Source organism: Rhinolophus sinicus, linkage group LG06 (assembly GCF_036562045.2).
Source record: "Rhinolophus sinicus isolate RSC01 linkage group LG06, ASM3656204v1, whole genome shotgun sequence".
NCBI classification, from domain to species: domain Eukaryota; kingdom Metazoa; phylum Chordata; class Mammalia; order Chiroptera; family Rhinolophidae; genus Rhinolophus; species Rhinolophus sinicus.
Window position 1 is genome coordinate 48,791,606 of NC_133756.1, and position 22,235 is coordinate 48,813,840.

Sequence of the window (22,235 nt, forward strand, 5' to 3'; positions counted from 1 at the left end):
TGCTCTATAGCAAACCAAACCTTAAAAAATGTTGCTGATCAAATCAGAACACCTGATATACTAAGGAAGAAGTTAGAAAAACTTACTTCTTATCGAAAAATGTTGAATTTTCTTTCCTCTTGGTGAATCCATTGGGTAGAAGTTTTAAGTTAATTCCTTGCTTTCGGGCACGATTTTTCATAAAGTACATCTAACGACCAAAAACAAATAGACAAATTAATTTTAAAATGCCTCAAATTTCTAAAGTGAATAAAATAAGTCTCAAAATATAATAAAGATTTATCTAGTACTTACTCGTATGTTTTAAAAACTGCTAAGCAGCAATGTCATTTACTCCTCACAACAGTATGTAACAGGTACTATTATTACTCTACTTTAGCAATGAGAATTAGTGAGATGCCAACATTATACAACTATTTCTGAGAGGCACAGCCTGGATTCAAACCCAGATCTGTGTAATTCCAGAGTCTATGCTTTTAACCATACATTCTATAAGCCAAAAGAAGGATTTCATGGGGATTTAAAAAAAATGCAGGTCATTTGGCAATCAAAAGGATTACCTATTCAGTTCCTTCTCTTTTACTGATGGTTTTATACCATAGCTACACACACACACACACACACACACACACACACACACACACACACTTTTATTACTAGACAGGTAGCTCACTTGGGAGGAATCATGGCACTGTCTAAGCACAAGGCCTAATTTAAAGTAGCTACTATTGTAGGCTGTACAAAATGGGATATGAGAACGTCTGGCTCTGAGCCCCTGGGTTACTCCACTGCCCACCTGGGTTAGTTGAGCTGAACTAGTCAACTCCAGGGAGTAGTCAATGAAGTAGTATCATCAAAGAAGAAGAAAGATGACTCAATTTTTGGTTAAGTGAATGGGGATCTAGAATTTGCAATGCAAAGAGTTGAGACAATCAAGTCATACGCCAAGAGAAAGAAAGGGCCAACTATCGCTGGCTAAGTGTAAAAATGATTTAAGAAATTACATGTAATTTTAAAACTTAAGGGACTTTAGTTTCAGTAATGGCAGTGATTGTAAGGACGAACCTTCCCAATGAAAACATCTAAGGATGCCAGATGATGGGGGAAATGCATATATGTAATAAAATATATTTTAAAATCACCATAAAAGCATTGAAGAACTGACAGAAACAGGAAAATACAGGTCAATATTTAATGAAAAGTGAAAAACTCAGAGGAAGGTAAGCAAAATAATGAAGCCACTTTTGCTCTTTCCGGCAAATACAGGCTTCCCCTTTCAATAGCCTCCACAGCAAGAGGGTCAGAGTCAAGATCCAGTAATCTTCTAGGAACCCCTCCTCAAATGATGCTGAGTCACAGAATAATACACCCTCAGCATAAAGGTAAACCAGAAATAAACTCTACCCCAAAGCATGCTAGGACATTTGTACTGGTCTAATGGGAACAGGAGGCAAAAAAAGAAGAAAAATCCATTAGAAGTTGTGGTCATGGGCCAGCCCTTGCTCAGACTTGAAATGATTTGCCTTGCTTGTGTAATCGAAGGAATCTTAAAACTTTCAAATTGGTTTCAGATAAGTCCAGATTTGTAATGTACCCAGGTACCTGGTAGAATAAAAGGACTGTTTGTCCTGTCTTCAAAAAATTGTCACAAATACATAATATTTTAAGAAGGAAAAAAAAAAAGCAGTACTCAATAAAAATAAACAAGGCTCAGTGAGCAGGAACCCAAAGAGACACACAGCAGTAGCTGAGAGTTCCCCATTATTCAAAAACTTAAAAGAATCATACACAGATTATAGAACAGCTCTGCAAAATTCAAATGAATAAAAAAAAGCTTGAAAATATCTGCAGTGAAAGAAACTATAAAAAGTAACTGCATATTTTTAAAAGAACTAAAAAAACAAAACTAGAAAATTTCTAGAATGCAATACAGAAATAAGAAAGATGAAAAAAAAAAATCAGAAGACATGTTAAAGGACAAGTAAGATGCAGGGAGAAGACCTAAGCTACATTTAATGGTAGTTTCTGAAGAGAGAAAGAATAAGGCAGAGGTAACATTTTAATAGAAAAGGGCCGATAATTTCCCAGAACTGATGAAAAATACTCCACAGTTTCAAGAAACCTAACAATTCTCAAGTAAAATAAATAAAAATAAATTTGCATTTTTACATTACAGTAAAAATGCAGCCTACCAAAGATAAAAGAATGTAGCCAGAGAAAACAGATTTTAAAAGAATTAAAAATGACAGATGATTTTACAGCAATAACAATGGAAGCCATAGACAATGGAAAAATAATTTTGAACTCAGAATTCTACAAAAAAAAAATCATTTAAGAGGGAAGATGAAATAAACACAAATTCAAACAAAAACCAATACAGTAATCTAAGAGTTGGCAACCAGCAAAATCCTCTCTAATAGATATTCTAATGGATGTACTTGAGGCAGAAACTGATCTCTCAGATGGAAAGTCTAAGACAATGACTGAAGGAATAAAGGGCAACAAAAATGGGAAATGCGAAGATAAACCAAAATAAAGACTGATTGAATAAGACAGTAATTATTGTATGAAAATTTAAAAAAAGACAATTTAAACACCTGAAAACAAAAGAAAAGTTAATAGAGGGTTAAATGGAATTTAAGTTCTAAAGTAACTGCTAGCAAATTAGGGCCAAACCCTACTTGTTGCTTATTTTTATAAAGTTTTTTCTTTTAAATACAGCCCCATCCGTTTGTTTATGAATTGTTTATAGCTGCTTTCCTGCTACAATGGCAGAGTTGAGTAGCTGTGACCGAGACCATACGGTTTGGAAAAAATATTTACTATCTGATCCTTTACAGAAAATGTTTGCCAACTCCTGTTCTAAGGTCCTGGCATTGTCTAGATACAGGGTTAAGTTACTGATTAACTTTAGGTACTGGTAAATTAAGTATGCATGCTGCAATGTCTTAACCAAGGAAAGGATAGAAAAAGGGTGTACAGCTTCAAAACCAATAAAGAGTAAAATTCAAATAATTAAAAAAAAAACAAAAAACGTCCAAAGGAGAAGGAAAAAAAGAAAAAAAATAACAACCAAAACAAAGGGGAAAACTAGCACAAATAAAATGACACAATTAAAATCAAATATACAGGTAATTTTATCAAAATATAAATGTACTTATTGATTCAGTTAAATGTTATAGTTGGCAGACTTGAGACAAACTGGAACCCAATTACATTGTACTTAGAAAAGACATAACCAGAACATAAGGATACAGAAAGTCCTACAGTAAAAGTAAGGAAAAAAAAAATACAATATACAATACTAAGCAAAGGACTGATATAGTTTTATTAATATTAGACAAAGTACACAAAAAGGGTCAAAAAGGGTCACTTCATAAGGCCCCAAAGTTAAATACATCAGGAAGACATATTTCCTCATGTATGTATCTAATAATTTAGCCTTAGAATTACATAAAACAAAACTAACTGAACCCTAAGGGGAAACATACAAATCCTTTTGATTGTTATCTATTGGGAAATGTTAACCTGCTTTTCTCTGTAACTGCTTAAAATAAAATCAGTATCATTAAATAATTTGAACATAATTAATAAACCTGATCTAAAAGGAATACATAGACTACTATATTCAGCAACTGCAGAATGCTTTTTATTTTCCAGCAAACAGAACATTCAAAACATGACTATATGCTGAGCCATAAACACCAGTCTTAATGGATTTTAAAGGAATGAACTCAGAAAGAATATGTTCTCTGACTACAATGCAATTAGGCTAAAAATAAAAAAGGATGTAACAAAAGTCTAGAGGACATATTAACAAAATAGAAAAGAAATACATAATTAGCAACTGATCATGGGAAAAAGACAGAAATAACCATTATCACAAATGAAATGACTACAACTCCTACAGACATGTAAAGGAAAATGTTTTGAAAAACTTTATGCCAATAAATTTGAAAGTTTAGATCAAATGGACAAATTCTTAGAAAATGTAATCTACTAACAATGACTCAAGACACAGAAAACCTGACCAGTCCCATAATGATAAAGAACATACCTCATTGGCTCAAACTATTAAGCCCATATTGGTTCATTAATACATTTTACTAAACTTTAAAGGAAGCAAGATCCCAATAATACATTTCAATAATTCAATGAACCCAAGAACAAAATGGAAACATTCCCAAATAATTTTGTGAAACTATAATTATATTGATACGGAAACCTCAGATACCAAAAAAAGGAAAATTAGAGGTCAATCTCACTCATGAACAAAAATACAAAATGATTGAATGGGTAATGAGTACACACACATATAAGACAACTGAATTCTTCAAAGTATAAAAAGCACACTTTGTTATGATAATACTACACCATGTAAGTTTAGTTTAAAATAGAAAATCAATTAAGATTATTCACATTATTATATTATAGATTGAAAAATGAAATAAATCAAATACAAAAAAAGCATTTTGATAAAATACAACCATTCATGATAAAAATCTGTTAGTAAAGTAGCAGAGAACTTTAATCTAGATAACAAATTATAGCCACAAAAAATTTAAGAGCAAACATCATGGTGAAATCTTTTCCCTCTATGATCAGGATTTACATAATAAAGATGTACAGAAGAGTTAACACAGCAGGCTAGAGGCTGTTATCCTTAGAAAATTCTGCTTACAGGGATGGCCCTTAACTGGTGTCTGGGAATTTGAATGACTGGTAAATGGTTCTCTACACTGACATAAAACTTTTCCTAAAATGATAAGAGTGGTTCACTGTGCCTAAATTGTTTGTATAAATAATGTGGTTTTATCTCATGTCCTTCTGGGAGTCTGGGATTTGGCACATGCTAGGCAGAGGGTGCTTCTGTGACCAGCCCCCAGTAAAAACTTTGGGCAGCGCTGCTAATGGCCTTCCCTGGTAGACAGTACTTCACACGTGTTATCACAACTCATTGCCAGAGGAATTAACTGTGTACTGTGTGACTCCGACGGGAGAGGACTCTTGGAAGCCTTCAGCTGAATTCCTCCAGACTTTAACCTGTATGCTTTTTTCTTTTGCTAATTTTGCTCTGTACCCTTTCAAATAAATTATAGCCATGAGTAAAACTGTGCGTTGAATTCTGTGAATCCTTCTAGCAAAATCATCAAACCTAGGAGTGGACCTGGGACTTACAACTTAAATATCTACTATCATCACTAGTATTTTAGTATTTGACATTGAATTGGAAGACCTAGCTATTCCAATAAGGCAGAGAGAGAGAGAGAGAGAGAGAGAGAGAGAGAGAGAGAGAGAGAGAGAGATATTAAAAGAACAAGGATGGAAACAAATTGTGAATAACCGCTTATAGAGAAAATCTAAAGAGTCTATGTAGATAAGGTACTGGGATAAATTTGAATATGGTTGCTCACTGTAAAATAAACAACAACAAAAATCTCATTCCTAAATACCAGCAAAGAGATAACAAAAAATTAAAAGAAATTGCTTTTAAAAATAGCATGAAAAAATAAAGTACCTAGGAATAAATCTAACAAAAAATGTGCAAGGCCTCACTGAGAAAATTATAGAGAGAGATTAAAGAAGAGCCAAATAAATGCAGAGATACAACACAGCCAAGGGTTTAAAGATTCAATGCTATAAAGAAGTCCAATTACCCAAATTATTCTAAACAATAAATGTAACCCCAATCAAAACTTCCAAGTGAGAAGAGGGGGACTGTAGAATCAACAGGCTGATTCTTCCTATTTGTATAGAATTACAAAGAGACGTACCCATACTCTTATCTAGGAAATAGAATATGACATACTCTAGAAAAGGAACAAAGTGGGAGGATTTACTCTATGATAGCAAGTTTTAGTTAAAAAAAACAATAATTGAGAGTGCAGTATTGGTGTGGATACACAAGTAGGCCATCAGAATGAACAAACAGTCCAGAAACTGACCCAAGCACATATGGATGCTTCATATGTGACAAAGATCGCCCTGCAGAGCAATAGTGAAAGGATGAACTTTTCAGTAAATGGTGCCAGGAAAAGTGGATTATCCATATGGAAAATTGAATGGGCCCTCCACTTCACATGATACACAAAAATCAATTCCAGGTAGTTTACAGACATAAATGTGAAGATGCAACACTAAAACCCTTTTAGAAAATAAGTATGGGAGAACAGCTTTATAATGTCAAGGTAGGGAAAATTTTCTTTATAAATACATAAAACTACTATGTACAGGAAACAAATGATAAATTTGCCAACATTAAAATCAAGACCATCTGTTCACCAAAAGACACTACATAGAGTGGAAAAACAAGCCATGGAATGGGACAAGGTATTTACAACACAAAGAAACTATTATTACAACTGGCATCCAAGAAACACAAAGAATTCCTACAAATCAGTAAGAAAAAAAAGTTGACCAATGAAAAGATGAGCAAAAGACGAACAGGCAATCCACAAAACTGAAAACTCAAATGGCCAGTAAAATATGTGAAAGGTGCTCAATCTCATTAGGAATCGGAGAACTACAAATTAAAAACCACAATAAAAATACAGAGTCATCAAATTGACAAAAATTTTAAAACTCCGACCAAAAATAATGTTGGACAGGATGTGACAATAGGTTCATTTATACACTAATGGGAGCTGGTATAATATTTTGGTAATATTTTGGTAATCTAGTTAAACTGAAGATACACCCCCCCCACAATAAAGCAATTCCACTCCCAGGTATAAACCTTAGAAAAACGTGTGCACATGCAAACCACAATCCATAAAAAAATTGTTCATAGTAGAATTGTTTCTAAAGATTTTTGTTATTACAGAAAACCCAAAGTCCATGAAGGATAGAATGGATAAATTGTGGTACGGTCCTAAACTAGAAAGCTATTCAGAAATAAGAATGGATTAGGGAAGGGCCCAAAAGGATTGTAGGCAACCTTTGACAAACTGGTAGATGATCTAATTTTTAGACCTGGGAGGCAGTTACATGGATGTTCACTTTATAAGTATTCATTAAACGGTGTATTTCTTTCACACTTTTTTAATGTGTATGCTATGCTTCACAAAAAGAACAAAATTAAAAAGTAACTTCTTTTAAGTAGAATTTTAATATGTCTAATTAAGCTTGAAGAAAAAGAGTTGATGCATGATATCTTTCAAATATATGTAATGTCACGTCTGTCCCAGTAACTCCAAGAAAATGAGGTATTTAAAAGGTATTAAAATTCTGCAACTTCAATACTAAAATTGTATCTGAAAAATGAACATAACTCTTGACATGATTTAATTACAATATTAAAGAATTTCTGGAACAATAGCAGTTGCAAAATATTTCAAATATATAAGCTTTAATGCTCAATGAAAAAGGAATGAAAGAGTATGAAAATAAGTGTAGTGAAACACCAAGTCCTGTTGGCTCTTCCTTCAAAACCAGAATTGAATTTCTTTCCAATAATTCTAACAGCATCAAAGTGACCATCATCTCTCACCTAAACCACAGCAATAATGTTGTAACTGGTTTCCTCACGTTTCATCTTCCACTCTTGCCAGCTAAAGTCCATTTTCTACACAGCAGCAAGAGTGATCTTTCAAAAAGAAAACACTCTCAAAACCCTCCCATGGTTTCCATTTTCACTTAGATTAGAACCCTCACCAGTTTCTCTGAACTCATGTTCAACATTCTCCTCATTCAGCTATGCTTCAGTCACCTCACTCCTTCTTTAATTCCTTAAACACACCAACCTCATTCCTGACTCAGAGTCTTTATTTTTGCTTTTGTCTTTACCTGGTAAGTCTTCCACCAAAATGTTCACATGACTGCTTCTTTCTCATCATTCAGATAGCTGCTTAAATGTCATCTCTCAGAGGAACTTCTCCTGACCACTGCATCAACAATGGTACCCTCACAACTTCCACCCAACAAACACCATTCTCATTTTCTTTACCCTCCTGCGCTTTCTTTATTTTCCACATGCATTTAACTATATCTGAAATTATATTTGTTCTTCTACTTATCTCCTGTCTCTGCCCCTACAAGCTCCATGAGGGGAAGGACTTCGTTTTGGTCACTGCTGTATCCCTAGTAACTGGAATAGTCTGAGACCATGGTAGCCGCTTAATACATTTATTTGTTGAGTGAAAAAAATGAATCTAATCAGAAGGAATTCTAACAGGAAGGGATTAGAAGAAATACTTACATGTTTATTGCTTAATGGTCTTTTCAGTAAAGCATCTCTGGAAATATGGTCTGCTGTTCTTGCCACATCTTCCAGAAATCGATAATCTGAAAATTTCAAAATAGAAAAATAAACAAACGATATGTGTCAATTTCTAGAAAACATCAATCTGCTATGCATGCGATGGCTTACCACTTAAGAGATTCATTTCAGTAAACTGTTGTACTGATACATATGCAGTTTTATCTCGAACTCCATTACATGTCAGTTCTGCTTTGTGTTTCTTTACACAGGGCAAACTAAAGAGACAAAGAGGAAGTACTTTTACACTTTGAGGTAACAAAAGTACAACTAGAGGTAATAAGGTAGGAAATTACATATATACCTGCAAGAATATCGCATACAACGTGGACATCTGTATTTTGCTTCTTCTGTACCACAAGTTTCACACCTATAAAAGCCCACATGAAATTTAATTATCAAATATTAATTCTCGTTATTTGTTTATAAACTTAATCTGACTTAATTACTTATCACAATCAATTTACAGAGGTAGTCATAGTGAGTAAAGTATATGCATGTAACTGATAAAATACTTAATAGCTGGAAACTGTCTCCAAATGACAATTACATTTATAATATTGTTAATGATACGTAATTTTAAAAAAATGTATTAAATTTTTAAAAAATCATCTCACCTTTGACTTCTTTTTCTACTATAATCAGAGAATGAGATTTTCAATGACATTTTAGTTTGTAATTCCCGGCAATCTGTTAAAGATTGTGTGAGTGTGTGCATATACCCAGAAGTCCAATCCATGAGCTAGCTGTCTTAAGCTATCTTAAAGGCACACACACCCGTAGAAGAATGTAAGACCCAATCAAATTTAGACAGTAGAAGTTGCATCTTTTTTCCTCAACCCCACCCCCAACCTAGAATGGGCATCAAAATAATCTTGAAATGCTATTACGCATCATCTGTCTTCAACTGCTCTTCTAGGATCTTGGGATACTGACAACAAAACTACAGCTACTTCTATTTCGCCTATTGTGTGCTAGATAGTAATAGTCCCAAGAATTTGACCACACTTTTATTTCCTATGCAGCCACATGATTACACACTATTTGGAAATTAAATCAAAAGTAGTAAATATTCCTAGTACCCATACAGAAACTAGATAATTGGGTGAGTTCAAGTGCATTTTGTCTAATTTTAACTCAATCCACTCTATCATTGTTGGTTTTATTAGATTTTTTTCTCATGTTTATCCTCTCTCAGATACTGAATCAAGAGCATAGTAGTTAGTCAAGCCAGAATCTGGTCCACACGTTTTCTGGTTCCCACAATTTTCACCTCCTAATTTGCTCACCGGACACTAGCAACCTTGTATTTTTACTGAATTTGTTGCCACCTGACAAAACCCTCCCTTCCCAATTCCCCACTTTCACCACTCAGGCTCTAGGAGCCCCAAATTTGTGCTTATTTTCCATTATTCCACACAGTGCTGGGAGTGTAGTTTCCTCCAATCTGGACATGAGGAAACTCCACAGCTTTATGCCTCCACTGGGTATCTCCCTGCCTTACCTTGACATGGCCAGTTTCCGCTTGGAGCCCACTGGGGAACTTATCTGAGGCTCTTCTTTCACCTTTGTATCATCCATCATTTCTTGCTTCGGGAAATACTTTTCTTCTTTTACACACACCTCATCCATCATTACCTCCTCTTTTATGTTCTGACCAACAAACGCCTCCTCCTGTTTTATCTCCAAGTTTTCTTTCTTCTCTTCCTTCACCTCTAGCCAGTCCAGCACCTCTTCCTTTACTTTCACTTTCTCTTCCTTCACCTCTGGCTCATTCATTTTCTCTTCTTTTACCACCAAACTACTACCCATCTCCTGCTTCACCTCCAATGTGTCCGGTTTCTCCTCCTTCACCTCCAATGTGTCCGGTTTCTCCTGCTTCACCTCCAATGTGTCCGGTTTCTCCTCCTTCACCTCTGGCCCATCCTCCACCTCCTGCTTTACCCACTGGCCGTCCAGCATACCTTCTTTCATTTCCGACCAGTCCATAACTTCTTGCTTCACAACCGTTAGATCCATTCGCATTTCCTCTGCCTTTTGTCCACTTCCTTCTTCTCTACTCCCTATCTTTCCCATTGCTGTCAGTCCATAACCCGCCTCTCCACCGCAGGCCTCCTCCGTTCCTGCTACGGACCTGACTCCCTCCCTACCGGACTGGAGACAGAGCCGCGCCCCTTCGGCTCCAATCTGCAGACCGCCTCCCGGCGTTTCTTCATTCTCGGCAGCAAAATCCATCAGCTCACGACCCCTGGCATCCGCTGCCACTCGGTCCTCCAGTGTGGCTGGTCCACGCCAACAGTATGAGCTACCGGCGAGATCACCGACAGCAGCCCACGTGTGGGGCAGAGAAGTCATAAGCAGTGAGCGCCGGCCTGGCGTGTTCCTCCAAATCGTCGTAAAGCAACACTTCCGCGCTTCGCCACTTCACGACTCGTAGAGTTGTTTACGGCTCTGCAGCCGTCCGGCCCCGATACTCCAAATTGTCATGAGGCCACGCCCACCACGGTCCCGCCTTCGGGGCGGGGCTTCGCCAAATCCTTCCCCCGAGGAGGCCGCTTCCCGCCACACCTTCTGCGCGTGACTGCATTCCTCTCTGTGAAAACTGGAGGATCCGGGCGGAGAGAAGCTAAACCCATTATCTTGGAATGGAAAGATCCACCCTGATTTGTATTAAAGATTAGTCTTGTATGAAAATGGAAGAAATACCTTATGTTACACCTCTCCAATCTTCAGTTTCTTCACCTAGAAGCTAGAAACGACGGTATTGCAAATCTCTTAGTGTTATTGTAAAGATCAAATGGAATCCTGCGTGGAAATAAGCTAGCAGTGACTGAAACAAACTCAATATATGTGGCTATTATTACTGGGAATCCCTATAGGTTTCAGACAGGAAAGAAAGCATTAACTTTTGTTCTTTCAATTATTTGTCAGTAATAGCCCACGTCGTCCCAGCATCCTACAGGACTCTATATATACTACTAACAAACATATACACATATATGTATATATGTAATCATAGAGGTATATATATATATATTTGGGCCCAGTTTTTAAATAGGGAGTGTATATATATATATATATATATACACTCCCTATTTAAAAACTGGGCCCAAAGTTCAATCCCCAGGACTAGAAGATCTAAAAAATACAAAAATACAAAGAAAGTTTCAATTACTTTTTAAAATTATTATTACATTATAATAATAATGTAGGCAATTTCACTTGATCTTCACATCATGTCTGTGATATATTTTTCTCAAGGAGACGCCAAAGAAATGGCTTGTTAGCTGTGGGCTGCTTTGCACTCCCCCCTCAAATCCTGTTACAGTTTGGAGGGCATTTAGCTGTTATCATTCATTCACACATTGTTCAGGGAATGGGAATTTTGAATGGATGAGCAGAATGAAGGAGTAATTATAAAACCTTAGTTGGGACACAACCGATTAAACAGTGCTGGAAGGATGACTGAAGTAATTTGGGAGAGTTTAGTAACATCTTTGTATGGGTTGTGAGGAAGAAGCTTCTCGAGGAATCCTACAGTCTCTTTTGGAGATACTTAGAGGTGTCAGCTGTCTATGGAGTCAAACGGAGCCTGACTGGATTTTCAGGCTAGATGACATGTTTACACTAAGGAAAAGGGACTAAATGACAGAAAGAATCCTGGTGGCCTTGATAAAGACAAGGTTTGGGAGATGGGAGCAATGGGAGGGAGTGTTGATCCAGAATAAAACCATCTGGATTTCCAGAGAAACTTCTGGACCTACAGATCAGAAACATAAAGACTTTGTAAGATTTGGAACTTGTGTCATTTCCTTCATTTGTTCTTATAATCTATATATATTTTTCACAGTCACTGGAAGGGAAATCGTTAAACCAGTGAGGATCCTTGGTATCCTCACAGCTAATCACCTAAGTTAAACAATCAACACTGTGGGACTATAGTTTTAATGGAGATAATGGAGGTTGTGGTGGTATCATTGCATGGCAGTTTTGAAGGAACAGTGAGGCTTGAGTAGCTCTGGAGGAGGGAATTTAGGGTTGTGGGAATATTGAGTATTGAGCCAGGGTATTGCCTGCAAGAACAGAGACAGGGCAGGGACAGAGAAAGGGTGGCAGAAGGTACTGGGGCTGTCACTGAATTCCTATCCAATTGCTGAAATCCTTTTCCCTCCCTTTTCCACCTCAGTGGAGTAAAGCTCTGTATAAGCCTGGCTCCTTCAGTATAGGATTGAACCTTCTTGCTATAATACCCTAACATTAGTCTCAGGTCTCTGTACTGGGCATTCCAGATTAAAAATTATTTCTCGTTGTGTCTGTGAGGGTATTTCTGGATGAGATTAGCATTTGAATCAGTGGACTCAGTAAATTGCCCTCCCCCTTGTGGGTGGGCACTACCCAATCCATTGAGAGCCTGAGTAGAACAAAAGGCAGAAAAAGGAGGAATGTGCTCCCTTTTGCTTTCTGTTTGTCTGCTTGAGTTGGGACATCTCATTTTCTCCAGCCTCTGGAATGGGTTTTAAACCACTGACTCTCCTGGTTCTCAGGCCTTTAGACCTAACTGAATTACACCATAGCTTTCCTGGGTCTCCGGCTTTCAGACAACAGATTGTGGGACTTCTCAGCTTCCATAATCATGTGAGTCAATTCGTCACAATAAATCTCCATATTATGTATATATATGTGTATATATATTATTATTATAATACATATACATTTAATATATAATGTATTATAACATAGTAATATACATATATATACATATATATATAATTTATATCTCTATTTATATCTCTTTCCTACCAGTTCTGTTTCTCTGGAGAATCCTAGCTAATACAGACTTTTACTTTTATTATCCCCATTTTACAGCGAAGAAACTGAGGCAATGATGAATATACTATATAATACACTCAATGATGTATATATGTCACACAGCTACTCCTCAGAGCACTCAGCTACTACCGTGTTTCCCTGAAAATAAGACCCAGCCAGGCAATCAGCTCTAATGTGTCTTTTGGAGCAAAAATTAATATAAGACCCGGTCTTATTTTACTATATTACTTACTTTACAATATAATACAATACCCGGTCTTATATTAATTTTTGCTCCAAAAGACGCATTAGAGCTGATTGTCTGGCTAGATCTTATATTCAGGGAAACGGGGTACTATACTGCCTATGATTAAGTTGATTAAAATTTGCTTTAAAATTAATATTTTAGAAACAAAGTATTTCTATTTTACATATATTTCTTAAATTACATCTAGGAAATCATTTAGGGCTCTAAAATAGGTCTCTTTTTTTTTGGAGGTAACAGAAGGTAATAGCACGTAGACTGAAACCAGAATTTAAAACTGTGGTTTCCTTCCTTTAAAATCAACCTTCACTGTTTTAAAAACATTTCTATGGTCCTTAAGCAGGAAATCACATATCTTTGCCATAAATCCATTAGAAAAAACTACGGCAAAATATACTATATAAAATTGGTCATTTTAATCAATAAAGTCCACCATTCAGTTGCATTAAGTACATTCATATTGTTGTGCAAGCTTCATTACCATCTATCTCCAGAAATTTGTCATCATCCTAAACAGAAACTCTGTACTCATTTTAAAATAATTCCCCATTCCCACCTCACCCAGCATCTCTGGTAACCTCTATTGTATTTTCTGTCTATGAATTTGTTCTATTCATGTATTTTATATAGGTGGAATCATACAATATTTGTCCTTTTTTCCTTGTCTAGCTTATTTAACTTAGCATAATGTTTCTAAGGTACGTCAATGTTGTCTCATGTATTAGAATTTCATTTCTTTTTAAGGCTGAATAATATTCCATTGCATGTACAAACCACATTTTGTTTATGCACACTTGGGTTGTTTCCATCTTTTGGATATTCTGAATAATACCTCTATGAACACTGGTGACCAAATATCTGTTTGAGTCCCTTCTTTCAATTCTTTTGAGTATAATACATGAAGTAGAATTTTTGGATCATATGGTAATTCCATGTTTAACTTTTGAGGAACTGCCAAACTTTTTGCACAGTGGCTGCACCATTTTACAATCCCATCAGCAATGTACAGGTTACCAGTACATCCACAATCTCACCAACACTTGTTATTTTCTTTCTCTCTCTCTCTCTGGCTAATAGCCATCCTAATGAGTGTGAAGTGGTATCTAACTATGGTTTTGATTTGCATTTTCTTAATGATTAGTGAAGTTGAGTATCTTTTCATTTGTTGGCCATTTGTATACTATCTTCTTTGGAGAAGTTTCTATTAAGTCCTTTGCCCATTTTTCAATTGGGTTGCTTGGTTTTTCTTTTTGTTTGTTTGAGTTGTAGGAGTTCTTTATATATTATGGATAATAATCCCTTATCAGATACATGATTTGCAAATATTTTCTCCCATTCTGTGGGATAGCTTTCACTTTCTTGACAATGTCTTTTGATGCACAGTTTTAAATTTTGATGTAGTTCAATTTACTGTTTTCTTTTTTTGATTGTGCTTTCAGTGTCATCTCTAAGAAGTCCATGCCAAGTCCAATGTCATGAAACATTTCCCCCTATGTTTTCTCCTAAGTTTTATAGTTTTAGCTCTTACATTTAGGATTTTGATTCATTTTGAGTTAATTTTTGTATATGATGTAAGGTAAAGGTCCAACTTCATTCTTTTGCATGTGGATATACAGTTTTCCCAGCAGCATTTGTTGAAAAAATCTTTCCTTTTCCCATTGAATGGTCTTCCCACCCTTATTGAAAATCAACTGACCACATATGGAAGAGTTTATTTCTGTGTCATGACCTCATTTTGTGCAAATGGGAAATAGGCCATATAATCCTTTTACAGGTATGTAACAGATGCTTTGTAATAATGTATATATATATATATATACACACACACACACATATATATATAGATTTTTTAGAGAACGGCTGTACCAGAGGGGCTATCATACATAATAAAAGTATATGGCAACAAAAGAAGAAAAACAAATACCACCAAAACAAATTTAAAGCAAATTTTTATTATAGATAGGTAAGTGTGGTTTGCTGCAGCTAAAGGTATGTTTATAATGGATGTACAAGCTTTTCTAAATACCAAAGGTATAATATTTTTCTTTTAATAGTGAACTAATATTTCTCTGACAACAAGAAAAGTCTGAATTTGATGAGCCTATTTTAAATGGCAAAAGACTGTTTGTTTTTTTTCCTGGATGTTGCTTAAAAGATTGATAAATTGAACTCATTTAGGTCCCAACACATTAAATTTAAGAACAGTGAAAGAAAATCAATGAATACTATAAAAACATGTAATTTCTAAGAAGCACAAATATAAAGTTTTTATAATTTAAAACAGCAGCAATTTCAAAAGATTTGCTGAATCAAAACTTTACAAAATATATATACACAAAGTATCATTCCAGATGATCATGGATTTTAAAAAATAGTATATCACAATTCCCCAACTCTAACCCAAACCTACTACTGGATGTAGCTGGCCTATAACAATTTTTACAACAATTTAAAAAATAAAACAAAAACAAAAGAAACCTCCCAATTCTCCTGTGCATAAGCACAGGTCACAATGTACTGGCTTTGACTCCATATCCACGAAGAGAATTTTAAAATAGAACAAGGACTTCACATAAATAATGTTTTACTTGTTATTAAGTATGTGACCAAACAAATTAAAATAAGTACTAACAACCAAAACATATCTTGATGCAACCAGTACATACACTCTTAAAGAATGACAAAGACAAAAAAAGAAAATTGTCTACAAAAGCCACAAGCACCTTGTTTTAGAAAGAGCACCAAGCAACACAAAAGGCAACACGTAAGAGGTAGTGTACCACCAGCTAAGATGTACATGTCCATTGGGGACCTGAATACAGCTTAGTATTTGGAAAAATAAGACATATTAGACTGTGGCTTATAAGTTTTAGACAGAAGCATTGCACATTTGGGAGCATTAGCCAGTATTGCTCCGCAGTGCTCTGCGTCTCCAGCTGTCTAATGGGTACTTTGCTCTCAGACAGTCAAAAAATATAGCATACCCTGAAGAATTCCATGTTTATAAATTTTCAGTTCTAGGGAGTTCTCTAAGAAAACTCAGATCAATATAATTTTTAAAAGAATTAAATACTTTATCAATTATAGTCCTTTAAAGAATGCCTTTTCTCCTTCCTAGGAGGAAGTCTTTTCTTCCTGAGATTCTTTAAGATTTAGCCAATGCTTTATTCCATGCATTTCATAATAATAGTATCTTTCTGTCTATATTTTTCCCTCTGCAGCAATTACCTGACTAACAGCATGTATTTGGAACTAATTCAGAGACTTTAGAGAAAGCACACAGAACTGCTTTCAATGTAGTATTTTCGTTCAGTTTTGAGATGAGGAAGTTTTTGTACTTCAATTACTGGAAGGTGATTAGGGTCCTGGGTGTGAAAAAGGAATTTTGCCTTATGCCAGCTGCCATCTTGAATCTGTAAAATAAGAACAAAAGACTTTAATATGTAATTGTTTCATTAGCAGTCATTGTCAGCAGACAATGTTTTTCAGAGACAATGTAAACTTATTTTAAGGATTAGAGATAATGAGTAGAAAGTATGTGGGACAATGCCTGGCACAGAGTAAGTGCCCAATAACTGGTAATAATTACTAAGAATAATTGAAAACATAGGCTTATTCCTTTCTCTAAATGACACTGTGTGTTCTGATTTTTCAATTTCAGAGGCTAAGTCTAGCCTTTTGCTGCTGTTGTCTGGGAATCACTGGACCAGATATGAAATAAAAGGCTGCACTAGTCCAAATATGATTAATGCCCATCTGTTCTGTGTTCTTTTACTGGGGACTGATTCTTCAGGATGGGCATTTTTTTGGATGCAAGGGAATAAATTACTCAACCTCTCTGTACTTTAGGTAGAAAATAACCAGAATAATCTCTTTAGTCAGGAGTAAATTATAATTCTGTTAAATCATTGTTTAGGTTTCTTTCTTTTTTTTCCATTTTGTGGTTACCATTTATATAATTTCTTTCTTCCCTATCTTCCTTCTAAGGCTTTCTGTTTCTCTTATTACTGTATGCTCTTTTGTTTCTGATAAATTCTATTATGAAACAAAAACTATCATAAAATTTCATATGATTAAGATTCTATAAGACAAAATAGAGAAATACAAGTGACTAGTTTTGTGAAGCTTTTTATTCAGGAGTGTATTCACTTACTGATTCACAGGATTATCATGGCATAAATTTTAAAATTTGAAGGAACTTTAGATACTATTTAAGTTATAAATTCCATTTTAAGTTAAGGCAATAGAAGCTCACTGAAGATAAATTCCTGAAGTCATAAGCTTGGTGTGACAACTAGAATTAGAGTTCTCTGTGTAAGACCCTGTTAGATTTAACTCATTGAATCTTTCAAGAAATATTTATTGAACACTAAGTACATTTCGCACAGTTGAATACGATGTAATTCTCTATTTTCTTACAGTACTTGGGAAATATAAAGATAAACAAATTAGTTCTGGCTTCTGAATTCTATCTAGCAGTTTATAAATCTAGTTGGTGAAAGAATAAAACATAAACAAATAGCCATAATACGAGACCATATGTGGTAAGTACAGTAAAAATGATGTAGACAACGAGTGCTAAATTCCTCGTTTCCTACTGGAGTATTAGGGAAAGCTTTATGAATTCAGAATTCAGAATTTAAGATGGACCTTAAAGTATGCCTAAAATTTCCACTTGGTTAGAGAGGCAGAGAGGGCATTTTAGAGAAAGGGAATGACATGAGTAAGACAAAACAACAAATAGTTGAAAAAGTAGAAAGTGGTTGTGAAAATAAGCCTAACATGGGGTTTAAGCACACATATTTTGTCATGGAAGAGATTTTGATAGAGAATAAAGTACCGCCAGCCTTCTCACATATAAAATGGGAATAAAAACCTACCTCACAGTGCTGTGAGGATTAAATGAGATTTCAACTAAAAGTCCCTGGCAGTAGAGTGTGGCATAAGCTTTGAAGTTGTACATTATTAGCTGCATGACCTTGAGCAAGTTACTTAACATTTCTGTTCCTTCACTTTCTTACCTATAAAATGAGACTAATAATTTCTTCACACAGCTGTTACAACTAAATAAAATAATGTATGTAATACATGGTACCTGCCATATAACAAGCCCCCAATAACTACTAGTAGAAATTGTTGATATGATGATGATGATGATGATGATGATGAACTAGAAGAAGAAGAATAGATTAGGTTTTGCCACAGTTTAGGGCAGACAGCCAGTGAAAGCCCAAGCTAGAAGGGAAGGTTGGGGCTTGACTGTTGTAAGTGCTGAATAAAGAGCTAATAAGTATGGATTGTGTCTTAGAGATACTAGTAGTGAGTCAATGAGTTTCTGGATTAAGTTGTGAGAGTTGAATGGATTTGTTGGTTATATTGATCTCTTCACTTGTAAAGAAGGAGCCAGTACTTTTCTGACTGTTGCCTATGATTTTTTCAATATGAAGCACTATTTGTCTAGAAATGAAATGTTATGATAAAGTAGAGATCCCTGAAAATGGTAACAGACATTAAATCATGGGCTTCATAGTACACAAGAATAGGAAACCAAGCCACATGACGTTCTTAATAATATGTATGTAGGTGGACAACTCTATTCTCTATAATGGGTTGGAAAATGCTTCTATAAAGAGCTAGATAGGAAATGTAGGTTTTGTGGGGCATACAGTCTATTGCATTTATTCAACTCGGCCATTGTAGTGTGATAACAGCCATACACAGTAAATAAACAAATGAGTGTGGCTGTGTTCCAATAACATTTATTTACAAAAACGAGTGGTGGGCTGGATTCGGTCTGTGGACAGTAGTTTGTCCATAACACAATGTTTTAAAATTATAAAATTTTCCTAACATTTATAATTTATTTTAATAGAGAAGATGGGCTATGATTAAAATATTGATTGGTAGAGCAGTTAATCTGCAATTATACCCATACTTGATATCAAGTACAGGGGCTAACGAAATGAAATAGAACTGACTTGCCTCTATAATCTGTCTTCCATTGAGGAATGAGATGTAGAATCACAGTGGTGAAAAATATATAAAAGAAATCTATTTATCTATATGCCTTATCTATCTATTATCTATCTATCTATCTATCCATCCAGATGTGATATAATTATTTCATATGGGGAACAAAAATTAAATTTATCTATTAACCCCTGTTTTGCATATAAAAACCCATGGATGACCAATGAGTGTGACAAATGTTGACAAGATATGATAAAAACAAATGATTGATTCTGAAAAATGTATGGTTATTACGAATCAGGCACATTAAAACTTACTGTCCTTCTGTATCTGCAGTTTCCAATTAAAGTCTTAGTCTTGTTGTTTTAATTTTATAGTTTTATAAATATTAAGTAAGTTAAATTGAACAATTCTAAAACTGCCATTCCCTTACCTTGCAGTCATCTGAAAGCACTTTAGGTTCGAACAGAGTGTTTTCTTCAAAAATCTGGCCGGTCCATCCCTTGAAACCAATAGGCAATCCTGAGCCACTTGTCTGAGCACTTGTCCACACTGGAGTGTTCAGACAGTGAATGGTGATGATTTGGGTGGCTTCTGAGCTCAGTAAATGAAGGAAATTCATCTGGACTTTTCCAACTCCAAACTCCAACTAATGTCATGGAAACAATATGCAGGTTATAAGATGTGGCAATTATGAAATTTATAGTTTGGGGAAACCTGAGGAAAGTCCTTGAAAGGCAGCCTTGAGAAAGCTGCTTTTCTTGGCATTTAAGTGCCAGTCAGTGGTGTGCTGGTAAATGCTTTCACCACTGGCACTTGCAGAGGTGGCGGTGGGGGGAATCCCTGATTTACAGCGTTTTCAGATTTCCATGGTATTTTATACTCCCACCATGACTGATTTCAGGCTATCAAGGTGGTGTCATTGAACATGCAGTGGGGCCAGTCTGAGCTGGCTTCAGCATACCAGTAGGATACCAGATGAGACAAAAAAAAAAAAGAAGATAATTTTCATAATGTTATCTAAAATGCATTAGTAGTCTGTTGTCGATCAATGCTTTAATTTTTTTCATAAAAATCCGAAACTGTCTCTGTACTTCAATTTGAAATATTTTTGTTTGTTTGTTTCCAAAGATAAGTTATAAGTTGTAATAATAACTTCACTGAGTAACTTTAACTGTGAGAACCTTTAAAGACAAGGACAGATTCTTACTCTTGGTGTTGCCAGCTCTAATGCAATTCCAGTTATATAGTGAGTCATCAATAAATGTTTATTGAAGGAATGAATGCATGAACAATCATTAGCTAATACAATGAAAACTAAAAGGTAAAATTGGACCAAGAGGGTCTGATTATACATTTTATAGGCTTAGGCAAAGAAGTAGATTTTTCTATAGCTTTCAACATATTATTATTATTTTAGCAGTATTCACGCAGGGATATGAACATAAGTGAATATAAATGGGTCCTCCTGAGGAATTTATATTAATTTCCCAACATAAACTTAGAAAAAATATCTGTTATGAGACAACAGAGAAGAAAATAAAATGACAACAACATAAGTAAAACCCCAGGAAAAGAGAAGAAAGACAAAGGAAGGGCATACGGATGAAAACATGGAAGGGTCACCATAAGGAACATAAGAGTTTAGTAGACGAGGATCACAAACTTGAAAAATGTAACCTTTCTGAGCCTTGGTCTCTGTGTTGGTCAAGTTGGGTATAACACTGCCATGACAGGGTTGTTGTAAGGATCTGAGATGCCAAGTGTCATTTAACTTGCACAGTACCTGGCAGAGACCAGGCTCTCTGGTGGCTCACAGTATCATTTCCCAAGTTATGAGAGGACTAGGAATTAGAACCCAGGTCCCGATTCCACGTCTACTCTTCTTTCCACTATCTGCTCTGTCTTTCTCAGGTTGCGTTGATTGATAGGAGACAACTAATTCAGTCAAGGAAAGCATTAGAGTGCAGTTGCTTTCCTGATCCAGTCTCCTTTGCACAACGCCGCCCACCCCTTTCTTCTATGATAATCCAAGTAAAAATCCTGGGCCAAATCCAGGGGAATGAGGATGAGCATGTGGATATTTGGGAAGCAGGACTATCACGCTGCTCGTCATTAGAGGTACACAGATTCCCTAAAAATGGAAGAATCCTTCCTTCCTCTGCTTTGGCGGCAGTAATGGTGAACGCCTATTGAGATGAACTGGGGAAGCACCCTGGTTCGTGAAGGGGGACATTTTAGGAGGAGAAAGCAGTCTAAGGACAAGCAGTTAGAGAGATTACACATTTTAGCTGCCTTTTATGATGGACAAAATACACAATAGGCATGTCTGTCAGTTCTTTGTCAATGAGAAGTAAATTCTTGGTAATACCAAGCTGGTTTAACCAGAAAAATGAAGAAATGCAGTTTTTATTTCTTCAACATATGTTATAGGTAGAACTAAGCTCTAGGTTTTATAAATGCTTGTTCTACTACCCAATGTTATACTTTCATTCATCTTAAACATTTGGTCTATAGAATTATACTTGAACGAAGTTTTAAATAATAGTCAGTGGATGTTTAAGGGAGGTGCTTTTTGATCAATCACCAAAAATGGCATGTTTTGTGGCAAAATTTCTCTTTTAAAGATGATACAATTTTCAGTAAAACTTTAGGTAACTGATTACTGATTACAAATCCTGCAGCTGTTTGGGATTTTCTAATGTATGTGCATGCATAAAAATATATGTTCCACATTTTAAAAAGACATTTAAAAAGCATAATCAGTACAGTAGGCTTAGATAAGCCAATCATAAAAATACACAATTAAAATGTGAAGATTTACTTGGATTATTTTTTAAAAACAAAAAATTTCTTTGTTACATAGGGTAGAGAATGATACCTTGCTTTCATTCACAATTATTTAAAGTGACAGAAATTTTAAAATCATTGTTC

The 22,235-nt window shown here is 35.4% G+C and overlaps 2 protein-coding genes across 8 annotated transcripts in view; both read right to left on the reverse strand.

Moving 5' to 3' along the window:
- The window catches only part of ZNHIT6 (zinc finger HIT-type containing 6), a 60,073-nt gene extending 49,368 nt beyond the window's left edge, over positions 1-10,705 (reverse strand). The window contains exons 1-5 of the mRNA XM_074335080.1: positions 9,762-10,705; positions 8,562-8,627; positions 8,369-8,475; positions 8,198-8,283; positions 87-190 (exon numbers count right to left, since the gene is read on the reverse strand). Of these exons, the coding sequence (XP_074191181.1) occupies positions 87-190; positions 8,198-8,283; positions 8,369-8,475; positions 8,562-8,627; positions 9,762-10,612 (1,214 nt within the window). The 5' untranslated portion in view covers positions 10,613-10,705. The remainder of the gene's footprint in view (positions 1-86; positions 191-8,197; positions 8,284-8,368; positions 8,476-8,561; positions 8,628-9,761) is intronic.
- Positions 10,706-15,263: 4,558 nt separating this feature from the next.
- Positions 15,264-22,235, reverse strand: part of COL24A1 (collagen type XXIV alpha 1 chain) — a 308,258-nt gene continuing 301,286 nt past the window's right edge. For all 7 annotated transcript variants that reach the window (XM_074335081.1, XM_074335082.1, XM_019751779.2 and 4 more), the window contains 2 exons: positions 19,735-19,950; positions 15,264-16,744 (listed from right to left, as the gene is read on the reverse strand). In XM_074335081.1, coding sequence (XP_074191182.1) covers positions 16,598-16,744; positions 19,735-19,950 — 363 coding nt within the window. In that variant the 3' untranslated portion in view covers positions 15,264-16,597. The remainder of the gene's footprint in view (positions 16,745-19,734; positions 19,951-22,235) is intronic.